Source organism: Chelonoidis abingdonii, chromosome 22 (assembly GCF_003597395.2).
Source record: "Chelonoidis abingdonii isolate Lonesome George chromosome 22, CheloAbing_2.0, whole genome shotgun sequence".
NCBI lineage: Eukaryota > Metazoa > Chordata > Testudines > Testudinidae > Chelonoidis > Chelonoidis abingdonii.
Window position 1 is genome coordinate 18,031,563 of NC_133790.1, and position 21,292 is coordinate 18,052,854.

The 21,292-nt window shown below is 42.8% G+C and overlaps 1 protein-coding gene across 2 annotated transcripts in view; it reads left to right on the forward strand.

The window, feature by feature from the left end:
* The window catches only part of PPIL2 (peptidylprolyl isomerase like 2), a 152,780-nt gene that overhangs the window by 14,347 nt on the left and 117,141 nt on the right, over window positions 1-21,292 (forward strand). For both annotated transcript variants that reach the window (XM_032776982.2, XM_032776988.2), the window contains one exon: window positions 18,691-18,742. In XM_032776982.2, coding sequence (XP_032632873.1) covers window positions 18,691-18,742 — 52 coding nt within the window. The remainder of the gene's footprint in view (window positions 1-18,690; window positions 18,743-21,292) is intronic.

The window sequence follows — 21,292 nt, forward strand, 5'->3', positions numbered from 1 at the left end:
TGTTGCCCATTCCCAGCTTCTGGCAAACAGAGGTTAGGGACACCATCCCTGCCTATCCTGGCTAATAGGTCCATCAATGGCGATCTTCAATGAATTTATCTAATTCTTTTTTTAACCCTGTTATAGTCTTGGCCATCACAACATTCTCTGTCAAAGAGTTCCACAGATTGACTGTGTGTTGTGTGAAGAAATACTTGCTTTTGTTTGTGTTAAGCCTGCTGCATATTAGGTGACCCCTTGTTCTTGTGTTATGATAAGGAGTAAATAACACTTTATTTACTTTCTCCACACCAGTCATGATTTTATAGACCTCTGTCATATGCCCCCTTAGTTGTCTCTTTTCCAAGCAGAAAACTCCCAATTTTATTAATTTCTCCTCATAGGGAAGCTGTTCCGTACCCCTAATCGTTGTTGCTTTTTTCTGAACCTTTTCCAATTCCAATATATCTTTTTTTTTTTTGTTTTTTTGAGGTGGTGCGACCACATCTGCACGCAGTATTCAAGATGTGGGTGTACCATGGATTTATATAGCAGCAACATGATATTTTCTGTCTTACCGATCTCCTTTCTTAATGATAATGCTGCTGCTGCACATTGAGTGGATGTTTTCAGACACTAATCCACAATGACTCCAGATTTCTCTCTTGAGTGGTAACAGCTAATTTAGACTCCATTTTATATGTATAGTTAGGATTATGTTTTCCAATGTGATTACTTTGCATTTATCAACATTGAATTTAGTCTGCCATTTAATTGCCCAGTCACCCAGTTTTGTGAGATCCCTTTGTAGCTCTTCGCAGTCTGCTTTGGACCTAACTATCTTGAGTAGTTTAGTAGCATCTGCAAATTTTGCCAGCTCACTGTTTACCCTTTTTTCCAAATTATTTATGAATATGTTGAACAGGACTGGTCCCAGTACAGACTCCGGGGGGACACCACTGTTTAGTTCTCTCCGTTCTGTATATCTTGATTATAGCAAGACTTTTGACACAGTCCCACATCATTCTGGGATGTACTAGCAGGAGTGTTGTAAGCAAGACACGAGAAGTAATTCTTCCATTCCACTCTGCGCAGATTAGGCCTCAACTGGAGTATTGTGCCCAGTTCTGGGCTGCACATTTCAGGAAAGATGACTTGTTAAGATAAAGGCAAGCACATTTGAAGGCGAGTTAGCTGGCTGCGTTGTAATCTGATCAGAGTGCCTATAGCCAAACTGTAACTCTAGCTGCATTTTAGCAAGTCAAGATGTTAAAGTGTGTAGGCATGAAGTCAGTGGTCCCCAAAATTTTCACGTCGTGCTGCCCTTCCCCCTTTCCGCACACTCCAGAAGCCACAGTTGGGAGCAGAGCCACAGCTCCAAGGGGTTGCAGACAGGGGTAAGAGGGCTGAGGCTGGAGCCATGGCTGGACTGGGAGCCTGGGGATGGGGCCAGGAATGGCAACGGCCAGGCTGTAAGCCTGTGGGTGAGGCCGGAGCAGAGTGGGCCTGGCCTGGACCCTGCTCTCCTGGGGGCTGGCCCAGACCCTGCTGCAACCCTCAACTGTTCCTCTGTGGACCCCACTTTGGGGACCATTGCATTAAGTGGAGTTTTAGTCGAGTTAAGCTAGTTTGATTGAGCTAACTCAATTGAAATACCACCCTTGTTTCCCTACTTTAGACAAGTCCTGGTCCCTCAGTTATTGCCCTGTCTCGTAAGAGCTCCATGAAGGAACACACAGGATTCTGGGACATACAACTAAAGAGGAACAGTTGCAGGAAGCCGTAGGTTGAGTCACTGGAGGAAAAAAGGGTGGTTGGCTGTGGGGTTACTGAGGGATAAAGGCTGAGAACGCCCCCGGCCTTGTAGGAAAATCACCTTTCTCATTCAAAATAAACTTCTTAGTTCTGTCTGCCCAAAGTCTCGCGTAGCTTGAAAAGATTGATGTTTTTAAGTCTCTCACTCTTGACCCTTGAGAATATTTTACATAAAATAAATAGGTGGGGTGAGGGATTGAAACGTCTCCAGTATATGGCTAATGTTAATCTGAGAGACTCGGCATCAACAAAAAAAAATCCTGGGCATAGGAGTTCTCTAGGAAGACAGACTCATGCTTCCTCCCACAGGGCCTGTCAGCTCTGCTCTCCTAAAAGTGTATCAAGAAAGTGATTGTGGTACACTTCAGTGCCCTATCTCAGAAGAATGGGGCTGCAGAGAGAGTGCAATTAGTGCCTCCTCAATCATAATACTGCTGATGAGTCCAATTTTAAGTCTGAGTCTTGACAATGTACCTTTTTAATCCATTGTTTGAAAGAAATTTTGAACAACGTGCATATAGTAATGTGATGCCTGGCTGAGCAGGTGATGTGCAGTCTTGGAGTTGGTGGGGGGTCCCTTGGCTTTGTTACATTCAGCGCTTTAATTTCTTTGAAACTTGTACCGTGGGCCTGAATGGGATGAAAATTGTTCCCAGCAGAACCATCTCTATTCATTTCCTGGTGATAATTGATTGTTTTCAAAGCAGCATGAATTTCTGGGGAAACTAACACGAAGGTTTCAAAGTACCTTTTAGCCTCTAATTAAAAAGTGTGAGTGTTGCAGCTGAATTAATTCATTTATATATTTTAAAAAACCCTTATTCATGTTTGCTTCTTACAGTGGCGGATTAGGCACTGGGTCAGCGGCGCCCGTGCCTGGGGCCCCGGCCAACTGGGAAGCCCTGGAAAAATGGGCACCCCTGCACTCTGAGCTGCTCCGCATGATGCCTGCTCATGCTAGGGAGCAGGATCAGGGTGCGAAGGCTTGCCCCGCTCTGCCTGCCCATCCCGCGCTCCAGCCAGGAAGTGGGGTCAAGGTGCGGGGGCTTGCCGCGCTGTGCCCGGTGCTCCAGCTAAGGAGTGGAATCGACGCGTGGAGGTTTGCCTCGCTCCACCTGCCTGGTGGGTGGAGTGGGGCAAGCCCCCATGCCCTGACCCCATTTCCCTTGCAGGAGCGTGGGCCAGGGGGGCGGGGGGGAGCAACAGTGCAGGTGGAAGGGATGGGAAGGGGTCCCCACTTGCTCTGGCCCAAGGACCTCACAAAACCCTAATCCGTCCCTGGCTTCTCAGGCCCCTTACAGATTAGATCTTTGCCCATTATCAAGGACTTAATAGTTCTTCCAAATGCTAATGGATATGGCTGTGTGTCTTGTTAGGCTATGTCTACGCTACAGACTCTACAGCGGCACAGCTGAGCCACTGTGCCACGTGTAAGGTTTGTTGTGTAGCTGTTCTGTGTTGGCGGGAGAGACCTCTCCTGTCGGCATAATTAAACCACCTCCAGCGAGCGGCGGTAGCATGTCTCCCGCTGACATAGCACTGTCCACACCGGCATTGTGAGTGAAACTTATGTCGGTCATGGGTGGGCTTTTTTTGTTTTTGTTCCCCCCACACCGCTGACTGACAAAAGTAGACAAAGCCTTAGTTCTGGCTACTATGGAAACATATAGTTTGGGTTTTTTTGCTCAAGTAATTAAAATTCAGTCCATCCCAGAGAAATTAACTGTCTCACTAAATGTGAGAGGCTGGTTTGTCAGGTTAATGGAAGCGATATGAAAAAAGTTGGACTTCGCTGTCTGTGGATATATTCATTGCACACTATATAAAAAATGTTTTAAAAAAAATTCTTACTGCTTTAAAAAAACGTCTTTGGCTGTTGAAATAGGGGAAATCCTGCTGGGAAAAGTTGCAAAAGTTAGGGCTAAGGTGAAACTTCCTTAAACATCTGTGTGTTTTTAAAATTTGTTTATTTTGAGACCTAGAAAAAAAATGGAAAGAATTGACAAGACCAAGTCAAGAAATTAGATCATAAATGATTTAGGCATTGACTCATATCATAGGGCTGGAATCTTGCCTTCTTGTTTTACAGTATTATGGTAAAAGAAACCACATGGTGTAAAAACTGTGAGGAGGGTGTATTGAAGGAATGGCTGCCAGATCTTCAGCGAATTTGTGACAAAGTTTTTACAACTCACTAGACGTTAGATTCCACATTTGCCTTTCAAATCAATATTGGACTGAATTTTTCAGAAACGAGCTATGGTAGATGAACTGCATGGGCCACCTTCATATTTCTTTGAACTCGGTGTTAGACAATAAGACCAGGATAATAACCAAAATTAAAGGGACATTCAACCTTTTTTAATAGATTGGATGGTATGGATGTCTTGCCTGAGTCTGTGAAGATGACAAGTACCCTTGCTGGTTAAATGAAAGATGATTTTTCTTTTTCATCTTAGTCTGTGTGAGTGGTGTATAACTTGCTGCAATTGACATTTTAATTACATTGCTCCAATGTGTGTTTGGATAATAGGCTGCAACAGCCTTAATTACCTTTAGGAAGAAAGTCTAGAACAGCTATTACAACTAATTTTGAGCCCATGGTAAAAGAAAAATTGTTGTCCTGGAAGGTGCTAAAATCCAACTAATTCAGTCTTTGTGAGTGGTCTTAGGGTGTGTAATGGCTATGATTAGACAAGGATTTGGGGTTAAAGGAGATTGCTCTTTACTGAAGCTGGAGTAATACATTTGGTGGGAGTACAAGTAGTTTAGGAAGGCTAGATGCCCGAGCATTTAGTGCTCTTTAGGGCAGGCAGGGACAGTCTTTTTGTTGTGTATAGTGTCTGGAACATTGGAGTACTCCATTCCCTGACTGGACCTCCGGACGCTACTACAACACAGTAGTCATGTTCAGACATACTCTAGGATTTTCGAGGCCTGCCAAGCAAGGCATGGAACATTGTTAATTCTGTTTTTATGTGGCTTTGCAGTTTTTCTCTTGGAGATTTTTCCTAAATTGTTCTCATATCCATACAGAACACTCTCTTTCTATGAAGTCCAATAAGCATTGTCAATCTGTCAGTGTTAAAGGAAAATATTATCAGATGGAGTGCCTGTGGAACCTCTTGCATGTAGGCTGTCTCCTCATTAGTTTTCTGTTTCTGCAGTGCCGGGATCCCCTAATCATTAGGGAATACAATCACACTGATCAGATACTGTTTTTTAGCAAGATAAATTCAGAAGTGCTGCCCATTCCTCCCAGTATGGATCTTTTTTCTGCTCAAGACCTGGAGCATAGGGCTTAAAATCCAAATGATCAAACACGTTCCCTAACAGCATGTGAGAAAGCAGGAACTTCCACTGGCAATGGAATACTTTCTCCTTGGGTACCTGAAAATGGATGATCGCTTCTAAGTAGTGTGGTTGCTTCAGGTTTCAACAGTCTGGAGCCCAGCCAAAGGGATAGTCAGAAATTCAGGTATCCATCCTCTGGAGGATGCTTTTCAAGAATCCATGCTGATGAAGAGGATGGGGTATTTGTGGCCCTAGAATTCAAAATGGATGGCTTTGTTTGTGACTTGTGCAACTTTCAATTGAGTCATCAAATATTTTGCAGGTGTAAATGTCACACCAGGTGTACCTTTTTACTTTTTTGGTTAACTTGCCAAGGAGGGTCTTTGGAAACTTGGGGCAAAGTTGTTTCTTGGACTGTTTTAGTTCTAATAAAAGATTCGGTGATGAAAAATACAAGATTCTCTGTGTGTAGAATAGCTTATTACAAAGTAGAGAACAGTTTGCTTTCATGAGGAAGCTGTGTTAGTGGAAGCTTCCCTAAAGAGACTTGGTTTAGGTATGATGTGGCCACACTGTGGCTTTCACATACTTCAGTAAAAGGGAGAAAAAGAGAATGATCATAAGCATATCTGTTCGGCTATATGTTATGTGTAGGATAGGAAAAAAGGTTAAAATTTTTATGTACTGGGACTGCTTAAAGATATTACCAGTGCCTGTTGGGACATGATTGCCAAACTGTCTGATTTCACTCAGTAACTCGCCCTTTGGGTATTTCCAGCAGTGGAGATGCTTTCGTAGATAAGAATAAGCCAGGGAGAATGCCTGCTGATAACACTGGTGACTGTATTGCCATGGCCTGTGTTTGCAGCAGTGTTTCAGGAGGGAGTGGGGTTTTTTCCTGTACGGAGCTGTGAATAGATCTCTCCAGATGTGTTTACAATTGGAGGGGGTAAGAGGCCTCTGCCTCAAATATCTAGAGGATGAACCTGCAGAAACTTGTGGCTATTCTGTGTGCCAGGTTTCACATGAAGCCTTTTCAGCAAGATAAACTATTTAATATGTAGTGCTTGGACCACATTTTCCTTATTGCCTAATTTGCTTCAGAAATTAGTAGATCTCAGTGAACAATCTAAATGTAATTACATGAATTTTGTGGCAAAAGGTCCAACTTTCATTTTGCTAGCGTGTCCATGCACATCATCTCAGAATAGTATCGGGACCTTTGCTGTGTTCATTGGAACAGCAGGCGATCCCCACAAAGCATGCTGTCCCACTTTATTCTTTGTCCTTTTGTAACGCACACCATGTATCACAACTTCAGGGAAACTGAGCTGAAATGTGGCTCTGGAAAAGCATCAACAAGGATCATAATGTACAAGAAAATCTTCAACTGTTAAGGAATTATTTTGGATGAATTAACCCTGCCTCTGGTTGTCTTGATCCCCGAATATCTGATGTTTGTGGCATATAAGATACCAGTAAGAGACTTAACTGAACTTCCACAAAATGCTTTGAGACTTTAGTGTTAAAACAGAGCTAATAGAAATTGCTTCAAAATTTATACCAAATTGAACATCTCTGGGGGAAAAAAAAATTCCCCAAGGGAAAGGTACTGCAAGATTACCACAATACAAATAAATATTTAACTGTCAATGTCTGGGAGACCAGCATTACGCTAGGTGCTGTACAAACAAAATAAGAAAGTTCTAGCTGTAGCTGAGAAGATGGAGAAGTAGTATCTTCTATTGGACCAACTTCTTTTGGTGAAAGAGACAAGCTTTTGAGCTACACAGAACTGCTCTTCACATTTGGGAAAGATAGTTTATCACTGTTTGTGATAGTATTAGAAATAGTGATTTGCAACTTTTCATGGCTGAGCAAAGGTATTAAAAACTGTAACAACTTTTTTGCACTGAATCCCTGTTAATCTTGCCCCATGTATCATTCTCTGTACTTTAAATAAACAAAAAAGATGTAACTGCACACTTTGAATGGATGTGTTGAATTCCCTGTCAGCCCCTTACCTTGCCTTCTGGGGAATTCACTGCTGCAGTTGAAGGCATTGTTTAAAAATTTGTAGGTATTAAGATGAAGGAGTTTGATCATTCCTTTCAGCTTCCTGTTATTTACTCTTCTTAAATTTGTGCCAAAAGATCACCTTTTTGTGTACAGTAAAACTTAATATATTATTTGGCTGGTGCTCACAAGTTTGCCAGGCATCGCACAGAAACATGTTCAGACATGAATCCTACCCAGAGAACAATCTAAAATTGACATGTCATAACTCGTTACTGTCATAAAGAAAATTAATATAAGGAGCAGGAGGATAGAGGGAATGAAGGTGACAGTGATAAGATCACTTGGTTACCAGGCTTAGTAGGCTAGGTCCTTATCTGGAAAATTGTTGTTGTCTAGTTTTTTCTCCCCTTCCTCCTGTCTTTCCTCCCACTCTCACTTCTCATAATGGACATAGATCAGTTACCTGTAGGGTGTTTTTCCTTTCTGGAGGTGTGTATATTACAGGTGGTGACACACCTGTAGCTTGTCTGAATGTGTCTATTTTAAAGAGTCATATCTGGTTCCTTGTGATGCGTCCGAAAGGTAAAACTCTGAAAAACACTTTATTATTTAAATTTACAGTGAAGAGGGAGGCTAATGGAAAAAAATAGAGCAAGGTGCTGATTAAGGTGCCGTGCCTTCCTGGTCCTGTGGAATGAGAGGAAGGTTTGGTATTCAGTAGAATGCCCCCCCCCCCCCCCCACACACACTTATTCCTAATGCATTATTTCTCCTAGAGCAAATAAGTATTTGAATTTAGATTTTACAGACTGAACAGGTGGTCTTTTTTCCCCTCCACTTCTTATTTTGGTGGAAGATGGGGTACATTAGATGCATTTTTGTGTTTGTGACACTTGGAAGCTGTGAAACGTTGTAGCCTTAGATGAGATTCAGTATCAGACTCTCTACGGATCTTCTCTTGTCCAGACTTCACTAAAATGTGAGACTTAAGGCTTTTCAGTACTTCTGTTTCTCTGTATTTTCCATAAACTGTTAGATTTGACTATGGATACTTTATGTCTGGGTTGATAGAAGATCTCAGACTGCATTAAAATTGCAGGTCTAATATTTTATATTGTCCAGTAGAACCTTATAGTTTTGAACACCAGAGTTACGAACTGACCAGTCAACCACACACCTCATTGGAACCTGAAGTATGCAATCAGGCAGCAGCAGAGACCAAAAAAAAAAGGCAAATACCAGTACATTGCTGTGTTAAATGTAAAGTACTAAAAAAAAAAAAAAAAAAAAGGAAAGTAGCATTTTTCTTCTGCATAGTAAAGTTTCAAAGCTGTCGGAAGTCAATGTCAGTTGTAAACTTGTGAAAGAAGAACCGTAACGTTTTGTTGAGAATTATGAACGTTTGAGTTACGAACAACCTCCATACCCAAGGTGTTTGTAACTCTGAGGTTCTATTGTCCTGTTCATTCTCTTTCCATATATCTTTTATTAACATTCCATTTGTTATGGCAGTGGTGTTGCCAGATTCTGCGAGTCAAGCAAATCTCTGCAATCCTAAAGGCAGGGCTCTGATTAATGTGGAGTGTCAGTTTAATTAAATATTTACTGTTGGGACTTGATGACCTGGAAGTGGCTAATGAGGGATGCCCCTTTTCACTTCCGAGCCACCAGCCGAAATCTGGAACTACTTTGTAGTGAATGAAAGTCATTATCAACTAAAGGCTGTTGTTTGACCTGTGGAAATGAATTGATGGTATTGGTCTAGCTCTGAGCAGACAATTGTCCATGTGATTAAAATACTGTCATAGCTGGCAGTCACGCTAGGAGTCTCTGCTGAGTAGTTGTAGCTTGAATGGGTCTGGAGACTGAACTATCTTCTTACCTCTAGACTAGGTGCCTCCAAGGCAGCATTGAGGCATAGTGGGCAATCTTAACTGGGGTTAGGCTTGGACTTCTGTTTCCCACAGCGTATCTGTTGTGTGCACTCACTAAAGACTTTGTCTCCAAGGCTGTCAATGTGGCACCTTTCACCAGCATTAAATTCACTTTAAAATGTTAAGTAGTACTCAGTATGCCTGCTGCTCTGCAATTGAAACTGAAACAACCAAGCAATATCATCTGCATTTTTCTCGAATGTACAGTGACTGGAAAAGTGGTGTGGTTGCTTCTCGAAGTTCAAAGATGGGAAACTAAGAACAATAGTTTTGTGATCTCTAAAAGAACCTGAAGTGTAAGTAAAGATGCAGGCAGAATTTCAACAACGGGTACGTAAGACACAAATCCATTTTTATCTTTTGTACCTGTTTCCCTGCCCGCCCCCCTCCCCCCCAAATCTCCAGTATCCCATTTTGGTGGTTCTCAGCCTACAGTAGTGCCAAAGGGTATGTCTACACTGCACGATTATTTCGAATTAGCTTAAACCGATATTACAAAACAGATCTAATAAAATCGGTTTAGCGCGTCCACAGTGGGATCCCGAAATCGATTGTTTGCGTCCATGGTCCAAAGCTACCATCGATTTCAGGAGCGGTGCACTGTGGGTAGCTGTTCCTCAGCTATCCCATAGTTCCCACTTCCGTGTTGAGAGCACAGTGCCTGATGGGGCAGAAAACACTGCCCCGGGTGGTGCTGGGTACAGCCTCACCCCTCCCTTTGTGAAGGCAGCAGACAACCCTTTGGCGCCTTTTTCGCGGAGTGCATTGAGCAAACGCCATAGCACAGCAATCTTTCCCTTTTTTTTTTCACGTGGTGGTGGGGGGAAATAAACTGAGGAGCTGTTCCCTGAACCACGCCAGACACTGTGTTTGAACCTACAGACATTGGGAGCTCAGCCAAGAATGCAAATAATTTTCAGAGACTGCTGTGGACTGTGAGATAGCTGGAGTCCTCAGTACCCCGACCATCCATGAGCGTCCATTTGAGTCTCTGGCTTCCCGTTACGCTTGTCACGCAGCGCTGTGTATCCTGGAGTTTTTTATTCAAACGCTTTGGCATTTCGTGTTCTGTAACGGAGCTGGATACAACAGATTTGTCTCCCCATACAGCGATCAGACCTAGTATCTCCCGTACGGTCTATGCTGGAGCTCTTTTTCGATTTCAGACTGCATCGCCAGCCGTGCTGATCAGAGCTCCACGCTGGGCAAGCAGGAAATGTAATTCAAAAGTTCGCGGGGCTTTTCCTGTTTACCTGCCCGCTGCATCCGAGTTCAGATTGCTGTCCAGAGCGGTCAGTGCTGCACTCTGGGATGCCGCCCGGAGGCCAATAACGTCGATTTCCGTCCACATGAACCCTAATCCGAGTTATCACTATCGAATTTAGCGCTACTCCTCTCGTTTGGGAGGAGTTCCGAAATCGATTTAAGGAGCCGTTTAACTCGATATTAATGACGACGTTGTGTGAACGGATACAGCGTTAAATCGGTATATCGGCCATTAAACCGATTTAAAGTCGCAGTGTAGACCTGGCCAAAGTCTCTTCACTACTGCACCTTGTCCATTATGCTACAGGATTTGCCTGTGGCTGACCAATTCAGGATCTGATGCTTCTGACTCCTCGGTGACCTTGCCATCAGAGTTGAATTTGCAGAGATTTTTATCCTTGATGGCATCACTCTCTGTTTTTGTCCCTTACTGCCATAGGCTATTAGGTAGATTACTAGATGACTAACATTTTTTAACATTAACTCAGTTAAGGAATCTGGAAAGCTTTGCATTTAGTAAATAAAACTCTTGCTGCTCCCCACCATCACTATCCATGAGAGGCTGAAGAACAAAGCGAGTCTGTTTTGATTGTTTTTCAGACTGGTATGTATCCAGCAGAGTCAAAGTCTCATTAGCAACAAGTCTTTAACAGGGGAATGATGAGAATGTTGACACGGACCAAAAGGATTCAGAGTGTGTAACTAATTGATGTGCAGGGATTATAGGTCATATCTTCATGATTCACATGCATCAGTGACAAAGAGTGATTTAATTTTAAACTATCAGCATGCTTCATCCAAAAGCTGCCCTTCCACATCCCAGGAGGAATAGATTGTGTCAGCTGACCGACTAGAGAAAACTCTGTGGTGGGGCTTGTTAATGCTTGCTAGAAAGTAGGTCATGGCCAAAAGTAGCCTGACTGACTTTGTTGGAAGCCATGGATCTGACGAGGTGGGTATTCACCCATGAAAGCTTATGCTCCAATACATTTGTTAGTCTATAAGGTGCCACAGGACTCTGTTGCTTTTTGTTGGAAGCGTGTCTCAAAAAGGGAGAGAATCTGCTGAAGGTGAAAGCTCAGAGAGTTTTTCCAATCCTCATTGTTTAACAGCTGACGTGTCTTAACCCTGCTTTCCAGTACTAGTATATAATTGTATCTTTAAAAGAATACTAGCTTTTATTTCTGCCTGGGAAAATGTTTATGGCATAAATGTAATCTTGGATATGAGATTTGGTGATAAATTTAAAATTTCAAACCTGTGCCTTTTTATTAAACTTTGCTTTTTCTTTCCTGAATTCTATTTTCATTGAAGAGTTACTGAGACTTGACAGTTATCTTTGAAGAATATTAGTTTTAGAAACAGTTTTGCTTTTCCACCTTATATTTTGCACTTTGGTTCTCTCGTGTGGTTTATTACTGATAAGATATGCATGAAAAACAAGTATTTTTCGCCCTTTGAGAACTCATCTGTTCTTGCTTCAGCTTCTCCATCTGAAGTCTAAGTTCTCTGCTTGTGGCATAATGATCATTTCCACAGCAACAAATTGTCCTATCGAAAATAGAAGGCTTTGACTTTTGGTGCTGAATAAGTATAACAGGAGCACATTTAACCCTTATGAAAGACTATCTTGTTTTCAAATAAAATAAAGATTATGAGAATTAAAAATTCAGAAAATATGCTATGGGATCCAAATTATGTCTAAATAGAATGTTCTTTCATGATTTTCAGTGTGACACATGCAGATCTTAAAGCCAACACACTGGAAATACTGCCTTGCTGGCAGGACTTCCCTGCATAACTTTTCCTTGCTCACAGTTTATAAACAGAGGACCAGATCCTGTAAATGCTTTCTTAGGCAAGAAACCCCATTTAGGAAATGGGGACCATTTGCCTGCCTTAAGGGTTGCTGGACAAGGGCCCAGAGCTTTCAGGCTTTGAGGTTTGAAAAGCCTGCTTTGTGTAATGAGCTAGGCCTTTGCTACATTATAGAGGGAAAAGAAAAGATTCGTTAATAGACTTTTGAAAACAAAACCTTGCTGTTTTGCCCACAACATAATCCCAGCCCTCCTGTATATGTCTGTTTACAGCCTTGTCTCCTCCCCACCTTCTAAATCTAAACAGCGAGTACAAACACCTCCTGTGGGTAACAGGAAGTTTCTTCATGGCTCAGACAGCAGGCAACACTTGAGTGCAAAGCCGTTGTCACCTGAGCCTCTGTGACAGGGGTGGCTCCAGGCCCCAGCACACCAAGCTGCGGGAGGTGCTCTGCTGGTCGTTGCGAGGGCAGCAGACAGGCTGCCTTTGGCAGCTTTCCTGAGGAGGGTCTGCTGGTCCCCGGCTTTGGAGGACCTCCCGCAGGCATACCTGTGGAGGGTCCACTGGTCCCGCGGCTTTGCAGGACCTCCGAAGCTGCGGGACTAGTGGACCCTCCGCAGGCAAGCCGCCGAAGGCAGCCTTCCTGCCGTGCTTGAGGTAGCAAAATGCCTAGAGCCGCCCCTGCTCTGTGACACACCTCTCTACATTGCAATAACAAACCCCATACTGAGTTTCAGAGCCTGAGGCAATTAACTCATGTTCGCATGGCTTGTGCTGTGGGACTGAGAATTGCAGTGTAGGTGCTCAGGCTGCACCCCCTAGTTCTGAGACCCTAACGGGGAAGGTTCAGAGTTTGGGCTCTAGCCCAAGCCTGAACATCTACATTGCAAAGTTTCACCCTGCAGCCCAAGTCCTGCGAGCCCCAGTCAGCTGAGCCAGGCCAGCTGCCACCAGGCCACCTGCTGTGCAGCAGGTCTTTTATTGAAGGGTAGGTGCACCCTTAAGATATGTCTACACAGCATTGTGGAGTGAGCCTCTAAGCCTGGGTTGACAGACTCGGGCTAATGGGGCTTGCACTAGCACTCTAACAGTAGCTGCGTAGGCAGCACTTTGAAGTTGTAATTTGAACTGGTGCTCGGGTTCTGAAGCCTAAGGATGGGGATAGGCTTCAGAGCCCAGGCTCCAGCCCAAGCAGCAACTTCAAAGCACTCTCTATTCAGCTATTTTTAGAGCACTAGCATAAGCCCTGCTAGGCTGAATCTGTCAACTGGGCTGGGAATTTTGCTCCTCCTCAGTCCAAAATGCTCTGTAGACATAACCTCTGAAGTGCCTGAACTCAACTAGACCGGTCAGTGAAATGCCAAGCACACTTCTTTGTTCTGGATTTCTCATATTGCTGCATTGCACTGGCCCCACATTTTAAGGGATCATATACCACTTGTACAGGGAGTACTTGGGGTAGAAGGAGCAGCCAAGCACAATGTACACTTCAGGCATTTAAAAAAAAGCTGATTTCTATACTTTTGAGAAAGGTTAAACACTGTCTGTGCTAACAATGATTAACAGACCCTAGATGGTAATCTCCGTTGGTTCCTCTATACTCAGGCGCACCTGTCTGAGCTCTTGTATTGCTTTATTTGAGACAGAGTGAGAGTTGTATTTGTGTGTGGAGGGGAAGATTTCTTCCACTGGTGCTAGATCAGTGGTTCTCAACCTGTTTATCGTTATGGGCTGCCTTATGCAGCCCAGAATGTGTTACCTGGGCCACCGGTTGAGAACCACAGTGCCCCCACACAGATCCCTGTGCCCAGAGCCTTTCACCCGGAGACCTGTCCACAGAGTGGGGTCAGGAGTGGAGCCCTGGGTGAGGGTCCAGGTGGCAGCCTCGACCCTGGACCTGGTTGGGCAGCAGCCCAGACCCTGACCCCGTGGGGGCTGGGCAGCAGCCCCAGTGCTGACCCCAGACAGTGACCCATTACAAGACCTTTTTTTACAGTTGTTTATAAGTTTACCAAATTTTAATCATTTGGGTTGAAATTTTCCCTGCCAAGTATTTAGACTCATAGACTTTAAGGTCAGAAGGGACCATTATGATCATCTAGTCTGACCTCCTGCACAACGCAGGCCACAGAATCTTACCCATCCATTTCTGTAACAAACCCCTAACCTATGTCCTGAGCTACTGAAGTCCTCAAATCAGGGTTTAGACTTCAAAGTGCAGAGAATCCTCCAGCAAGTGACCATAGGCGCCGACTCTGTGGGTGCTCCAGCCCCGGAGCGCCCATGGGGAGAAATTGGTGGGTGCTCAGCACCCACCGGCAGCTCCCTGCCCCCTCCCCAGCTCACCTCCACTCCGCCTCCTCCCCTGAGTGTGCTGCGTGCCCACTTTTTCCCCCTAGCTCCCAGCATTTGCGCTGCTAAACAGCTGTTTTGCACGGCTGGGATGGAGGTGGGAGAACGCAGGGGGCTCGGGGAAGAGGCGTGGCGGAGGCGGGGATTTGGGGAGACACACGGGCTCTTGGAAAAGTTGGCACCTGTGCAAGTGACCCATGCCCCACACTGCAGAGGAAGGCGAAAAAACCTCAGGGCTTCTTCAAATCTGCCCTGAAGGAAAATTCCTTCCTGTCTCCAGATATGGTGATCAGCTAAACCCTGAGCATGTGGGCAAGATTCACCAGCCAGACACCCAGGAAAGAATTCTCTGTAATAACTCAGATCCCACCCCATCTAACATCCCATCACAGGCCATTGGGGATATTTACCACTAATAGTCAAAGATCAATTAATTTCCAAAATTAGGCTATCCCTTCATACCATCCCCTCCATAAACTTATCAAGCTTAGTCATGAAACCAGATATGTCTTTTGCCCCCAGTGCTCCGCTTGGAAGGCTGTTCCAGAACTTCACTCCTTTGATGGTTAGAAACCTTCATCTTATTTCAAGTCTAAAACTTCCTGATGGCCAGTTTATATCCATTTGTTCTTATGTCCACATTGGTACTGAGCTTAAAGAAATTCAGTACAATGAACCTCAGTGTTATAAACAAGAAAATTCAGAGTGAAAGCTGGAATCTTGCCTCAGGTTGAATTTTATTTTGTGGGTACTTCAGCCAAAATGGGCTCACTGTCTCCAAGAAATTAGGAGAAAATGTTGTTTTGCTCCTGGGTGGGTTTTTTTTGTATTTTTTTAAATAGAATAAAAAAAATTCTGGTGACTTTTTCTTTGGACAACTGTACTGCCCCCTAGGCTTTGGAGCAGGGATATGACATTTACCAGAGGGTGGCATTTGTATTAAGGATGTACATTTTGCCTTCCTGATGAAAAGCCACCCAGATCTGGCCAAATTGTAAGCCTTTGCAAAATTACAGTTTGAGCATGCTCCATAGAGACTCCGTAGATTTTAGGGGCTGAATTTCCTGATGATTCTGTCTGTGCTGCATGTTTTCCAGCACAGAGCTGAGCCAGACTTCATCTAAAATTTCTGGTCTCGGTTGCTGTAGGCTGCATTGGGTGCTGGCATCTCAACTGAGAGCAGGGGGACTCTCTTCTGTGCTTCCAGTGCCTCCCCTGCTGTGCCCGGGCAGTGTGGAGGAGGAAGCTACCTGATTTGAATGTAGAAGAGACAAGATCTGGTCCTGTGGTTAGAGCAGACTGGGACAAGGAGTATGAGGGGCAGTCACTGGGACTGAAGGCTGGCAGGAGTGGGTAGGGGAAACCAAGACTGGGAGTCAGTGTGTGGGGAGACTGGGAATGATTGGGCAAAGACACTAGGAGTAAAAGCCAGTAGGTGGAGTGGGGAAGAACTGAAATCGGATGAGGAATCTTGTAGAGAGGAGACTGGAACTGAGAACCAGTTAATAAGCAAGCTTAATTTTGGCATTGTGTTGAGAGCTTGACTTGCCTACTGTAACAATATTCTTTTAATGTACTTTTTGTGTGGTTAATGGATAACATGAGTGTGAATTAGCCTCTTCCTGATTCTGAGATTTCTTTGTGATGTAGCACATACTGATCAGTTGGCTATATTCAGTCAGTCACATCTTTCTGTCTTCATATTACAAATGGAGCCATTACCTGGGAATGCAATCAGTAGTGAGGTGTTGTCCCATATTATTTTTGCATGCTGACATTAGGCCTTGCAACATGAGCAACCTTTATCAAGAAATAAATTGTTTATTCGCTCTCATCCAAAAGATGTGACCTGTGGCATTGTACTGTCTCCTAGGATACTGGATAGGAGCCTGAGGCCATGATAGTGCTTCCAAGGACATAATACATCTTGACTAATAAAATAATGTGGTACAACTTGTGCTAGTGTTGATCGACTCTAGCTGGAAGCAGACTAAAATACTGCAGAAAATGCAGTGGAGTACAACAGTTTGGATCTTAAATCATGGCTAGGGTCTCTGTCTGAGGACTGCCTCTCTTTGAGCTGCAGTAGCTCCTTGCTTTGTTCACAGATGGTCTGCTCTCCTCTTTTGAGAGCAGAGGGAGACCGCATCTCTTTCTAGGTCTTCTTTAAACTGATCGTAACTGAGATTTTTCAATATTTCAAGAGGTGGTGTCTCTAGAAAGGAGTGCATCCTTGGATTTAATACTTGGGCTGTTTTCTTGAGCATGTATTTGTGGATCTGTTTTGCAGTAATATCTCTAGGCAAGACAAAGCCATCCAAACACATCAGTTTACATTGTCAGCTTTGTAAAGCCCCTTCCATTTCCTCAATAATTTTTTTTCCTAGTAAGAAATCCTACTTTAGATTGGACGTGCAGTCTTTCCCATTGCCATTACTATGCCTTCCTGCAGATGCTGTGGTTCGCAGGCGAGACATCATGTGAACCACCATATTGGATTTGCATCCTCCAATTACTGGGCCAGAGACAATGCTAACAAACTAGTGTGTTCATTCCCTCTCCCATCTTTTCCCTTGTTGGTCTTGCTAGGAAACTAGGCAGATGGTTATCTTTTTGTGGCAGCTAATTAATGCTGTGACTTGACAAAACAATTTGAGAGGCAGCCTAGTATAAAAAAAAATAAAAATAAAAAAAGAGCCCAGCTGTTATAGAAGAATGAGCCAGCTGTCATATCTTGTAGTTTTCTGATCAAGGAACATAAGTCTTGATTTTAGGGGGGGAATAAATGGTCATGTGACTTTTTATGTAACCACTATACGCCATCAAAATTGAGCCAATAAGTCTCTGCACAAAGCTCATAAAGATGTACAAACAGTAACGAGTAGAGACCTGTCTAGGGATACAAGGAGGAATATAGCTTCCTACCTCCTTTATTTGTTGATTAATTGATTGTCTGAAAACAGGACTAGTTGTCTTTTAAAAGGCCTTTGTTGTAGAAGTTCCTAGCAGGAAATCTGACAGTGACTCAATTTTTCTGACAGCCTGTATGTTTCTCAAACTAGGCTTTTATTATTATTATTTCTGAGGTCCTGACTTAGCTTACAAACCTATGGTCCATCATGATGCATTGTACTGGTAGGCTTGACACTCTGCAAGTTTCGGGAGGTGGCCATTTTAGTTTTACTTGCATTACCAATAGCCATTCTTACCCAAATTCTGTGGGTTGTAAGGACCTGATCCTACGAGGTGCCCTCAGGCCATTGAAGTCAACGAACGGTAGTTGAGGGTGCACTGCACCTGAAAGAGGAAGGCACTCAGCTACAGGACTGGGTACTATGGTCTGATGATCAAACACTCACTTCTGTCCTATTGAAATAAATGCTTCTCTGCGCTGGAGGATCCCTATGCCCATGCAGAGTCCCGTTGATTTCAGTAGGACTTTGCTGCCTCTACAGATCAAATTGCAGGATCAGGGCCTGAGGGACTCCCTGTCAGGTGATTTAAAAAAAAGTAAAAGTAATGTAATCAGTTCTAGCAGGCCAACTTAATATTCCCCTTAACTCTAATTCTCAATCACAAAATCCATGGGACCCTTGCTACAGTGTCAGCTGTATGAAAAATTCTTAATGACCAAAAATGTAGGTTTTTCCTGAGAGTTCACATCACCATTCTTCATTACTTCTGATGTTTTGCTAGTTAGTATGTGGGTTGACGTATAGTCTGTTAAAGCAAAAGATAAACAATGATAATAAATGTAATTGCAAAAATAGTTTGCTTCCTTTACGCACTTCGGCAGAAATGCCTTTCAGAATTGTCACTTGTAATCATCAAGAATAGCTTTCAATATAATGTATTTGCTGCAAGTTACTGCCTCTCATCTTTTCATGCTAACCCCCTTTTTAATTTGTGCTGAGGCAAAGTATAAATTGAACTATTTAATCTCAGGTTTATTACATTGGTATTATGACAATACTGTATCAAGCTACAATACTGTAAAGTGTTTCCCTGTTCTCAAATTCCATAAATATGATTTCTGGGGTTGGCTCTGTCCCCTTTCATTTCCAGAGTTACTGTGATAAAATTACAGGTGGTTTATTATTGATGGTGATGCAATCAGTGTAATAACAGGCTTCATTAATGCCAGGGTATTATTTTATTTCTGAGGTCAGTGTTAGCAGTGATTAATTTTTCCATATTTTATTGTATCCTTTAGAAACTGGATGCCAAATCTCTTGTCAAGCTAAACTTCGCTAAAAACAATGAAGGTGAGTTGGTGCAGTCTTTATTTTTTCTGAACGCTTTTACAAACTAAGATTCTCTTACATCTGTAGGTTCATGAACTAAAGTAACTTGTTACCTTCCATGTAGGATCATAATTTTATTTTTCAGCTCTGTCACTGATCATTGGAATCAATATGTTCTTCATTAAGGCCCCATTTCTGCCACCCTTACATTGAGTAGTTTCTGTTTCTGAAAGAAATCCCATTTTGTTTTGTGACTGCTTACCGAGTAAGACACTACATGATGAGAGTTAGAGTTTCTGAAAGGGTGAAATTACATGTGTTTATCTTTAGCTGATACCCGAAACTACTATAGCCAATTTACTACAGGAGTCTGAGCCTGTACCTTAACCCATCACTCTGGCTTACTTCATTATCCTGAGATAATGTGCAACAGAATGTAAAAGAATAAAGTCTTCATTAATGTTGCAGTGTTATGTCACAGCAGAATTAGAAGCACATTAGCCTGGAAAATATATTAATTTTCCCATGCTAGTTATTCCCCAGCTTCCCAATCAATTCAGTGGAATCGTGTCTGGCTTTTAAAAGACCAAGGGAAAGGGAGATGCTGCCTTTGCTAAGATATAGTAACATTGTGAGAAAGGGAGACTCTCATATAGAAGTTGATGAAGCTCATTATAAGCCGATGGGGTGTTGTGACTCAGCAGACTTCACTGATCCTCCTTATCAGTCTTCCATGATTTGAACTCCATTTTGAAGACACTGGTAAAATTGGGGGCAAAATGCTTAATAACTCATTTGGCAGCTCAAGATAATTGTTTTCTGAGGAACCTGTTCATGGCATTTTCTGAATAACAACCTGTTAGAGAAGAGCCTGTGGTTATGCTTCTGCTGGCTTAAAGATGTAAAATCAAGGATCAATCCAGGACCACCAATAATATAAGGGAGAAAATTATAGTTTTATTTATAATACTTTGCATGTTATGTTCTAATAACTTTACAGCCATTAATTTATGAAACCTCTGTGAAGCAGACAATGATCATCATCTCTTTACTGTGGGAAAAATGTAGGCAACAAGGGCTCTAGGTATTGCAGATGGGATTAGAATTTAAAAGTTACTAGCTCCTAAGTCTTTCGCTAGATCCACGAGACCACACCATCTGTCATAAGAGTTCTATGATTGGTAATAGGTTTCTTCAGAGTTTTGCATTCAAATGACAAATCTTAATGCCTTTAAAACATTGTCATAATCGGTAAAACATCAACAAATTGATAAAGGTTTTAAAAAACTAATAGCAATTTTTGGGTGCACAACTTACTATAGCTCCAGCTCAGTACTTTCTGAAAATCAGGCAGCTTTTGGGGATCTCAAGTTGGACACCCTTTAATGGAGGTCACGTTTTGACCATTATATTTTTCAGCTCACAATTCTGGGCATTTTGCTATACAGCTGCCGTTAACTCAAGTGGGACTAGCCCAACTAAAATGACAAGTTTAGAATATTAAGGAGTCATAATAGAGACTCTTAAGTATAAAGGCATCATTTCATTATGAACTCTGATTTTTTCTCCACTTACAACTTTTTGCAAAACAGTGTCCTTTGGGCTGCAATGTTTTATGCTTAATCTCAACCCAAAGGTGAATTTTTTAATTTAAATATTACAAAAATTGCAGGCCGAAAAGTAGTGTGGGAAGAAAAAGGTGTGTTTTTAGAGGCATTCTCACCATTTTTTGCTCTCCCATAGTTCAGTAGAATTGCTTTCAAAAAGTCATCCTTGAAATGAATGCATTCCTCCATGGGCAATGTACACGAGACATGCTTAGGTTGTTTCTAAATCTTGTTATGAATATTGTAATTTTTTAACCTTTTTCAGATGAATTCACTTGTACAGGCAAAGATTAGAACATTCTCAGGGGTCCAGGGTATATAATAATGTGCATTGTACATCAGAAGTAGGGGTATAACTACAAAGGCATATGATGTAGGGTTAGGCTCTTCATTCTTAGAATAAGTAATAAAGAAGGGCTCCCCTTCTAGTAGGTATATGTGTCTCTGTCCCTGGCTATCTGAGGTGCTCCATCACTGTCACCAAAATCGTTTCCATGCCATGTCCCAGCCTGACTGTAAGAAGTCCAGCATGCTGGAATAGGTCGGATATTGGAGCCTGGTTGGCTCCACCCTCTGATTTTCCCCAAAAAGAGAGGTTGGAGAAAGGTACCCAGATTTTCAAAAATGGCTGGTGATTTTGAGTGCTTCAGTGTTTGGGTGCCCAACCTGAGAGACCCTAGAGGGGCCTGATTTTCAGAGAGTGCACTTCATGACAACCAGGTCCCTTTATATGGTGTCTCAGGTAAATCACTAGTATCTCTTGAAAATTTTGTGTGGTGTGGCTATTGACAACTAAATCTTTTAGGTAGGGGATGGTTGCTGGAGGGGCTGGTAATGTGGGGGGGTGTTTCATTCTAAATGAGAGAGTGGTAAGAGCAAAGGGAGGTCTCTGATCTGTGTATGGAAAGGAGAACATGAGGTTATGGGGCATTAAGGTCGGAGCTGGAGCCATATAGTAGAATTT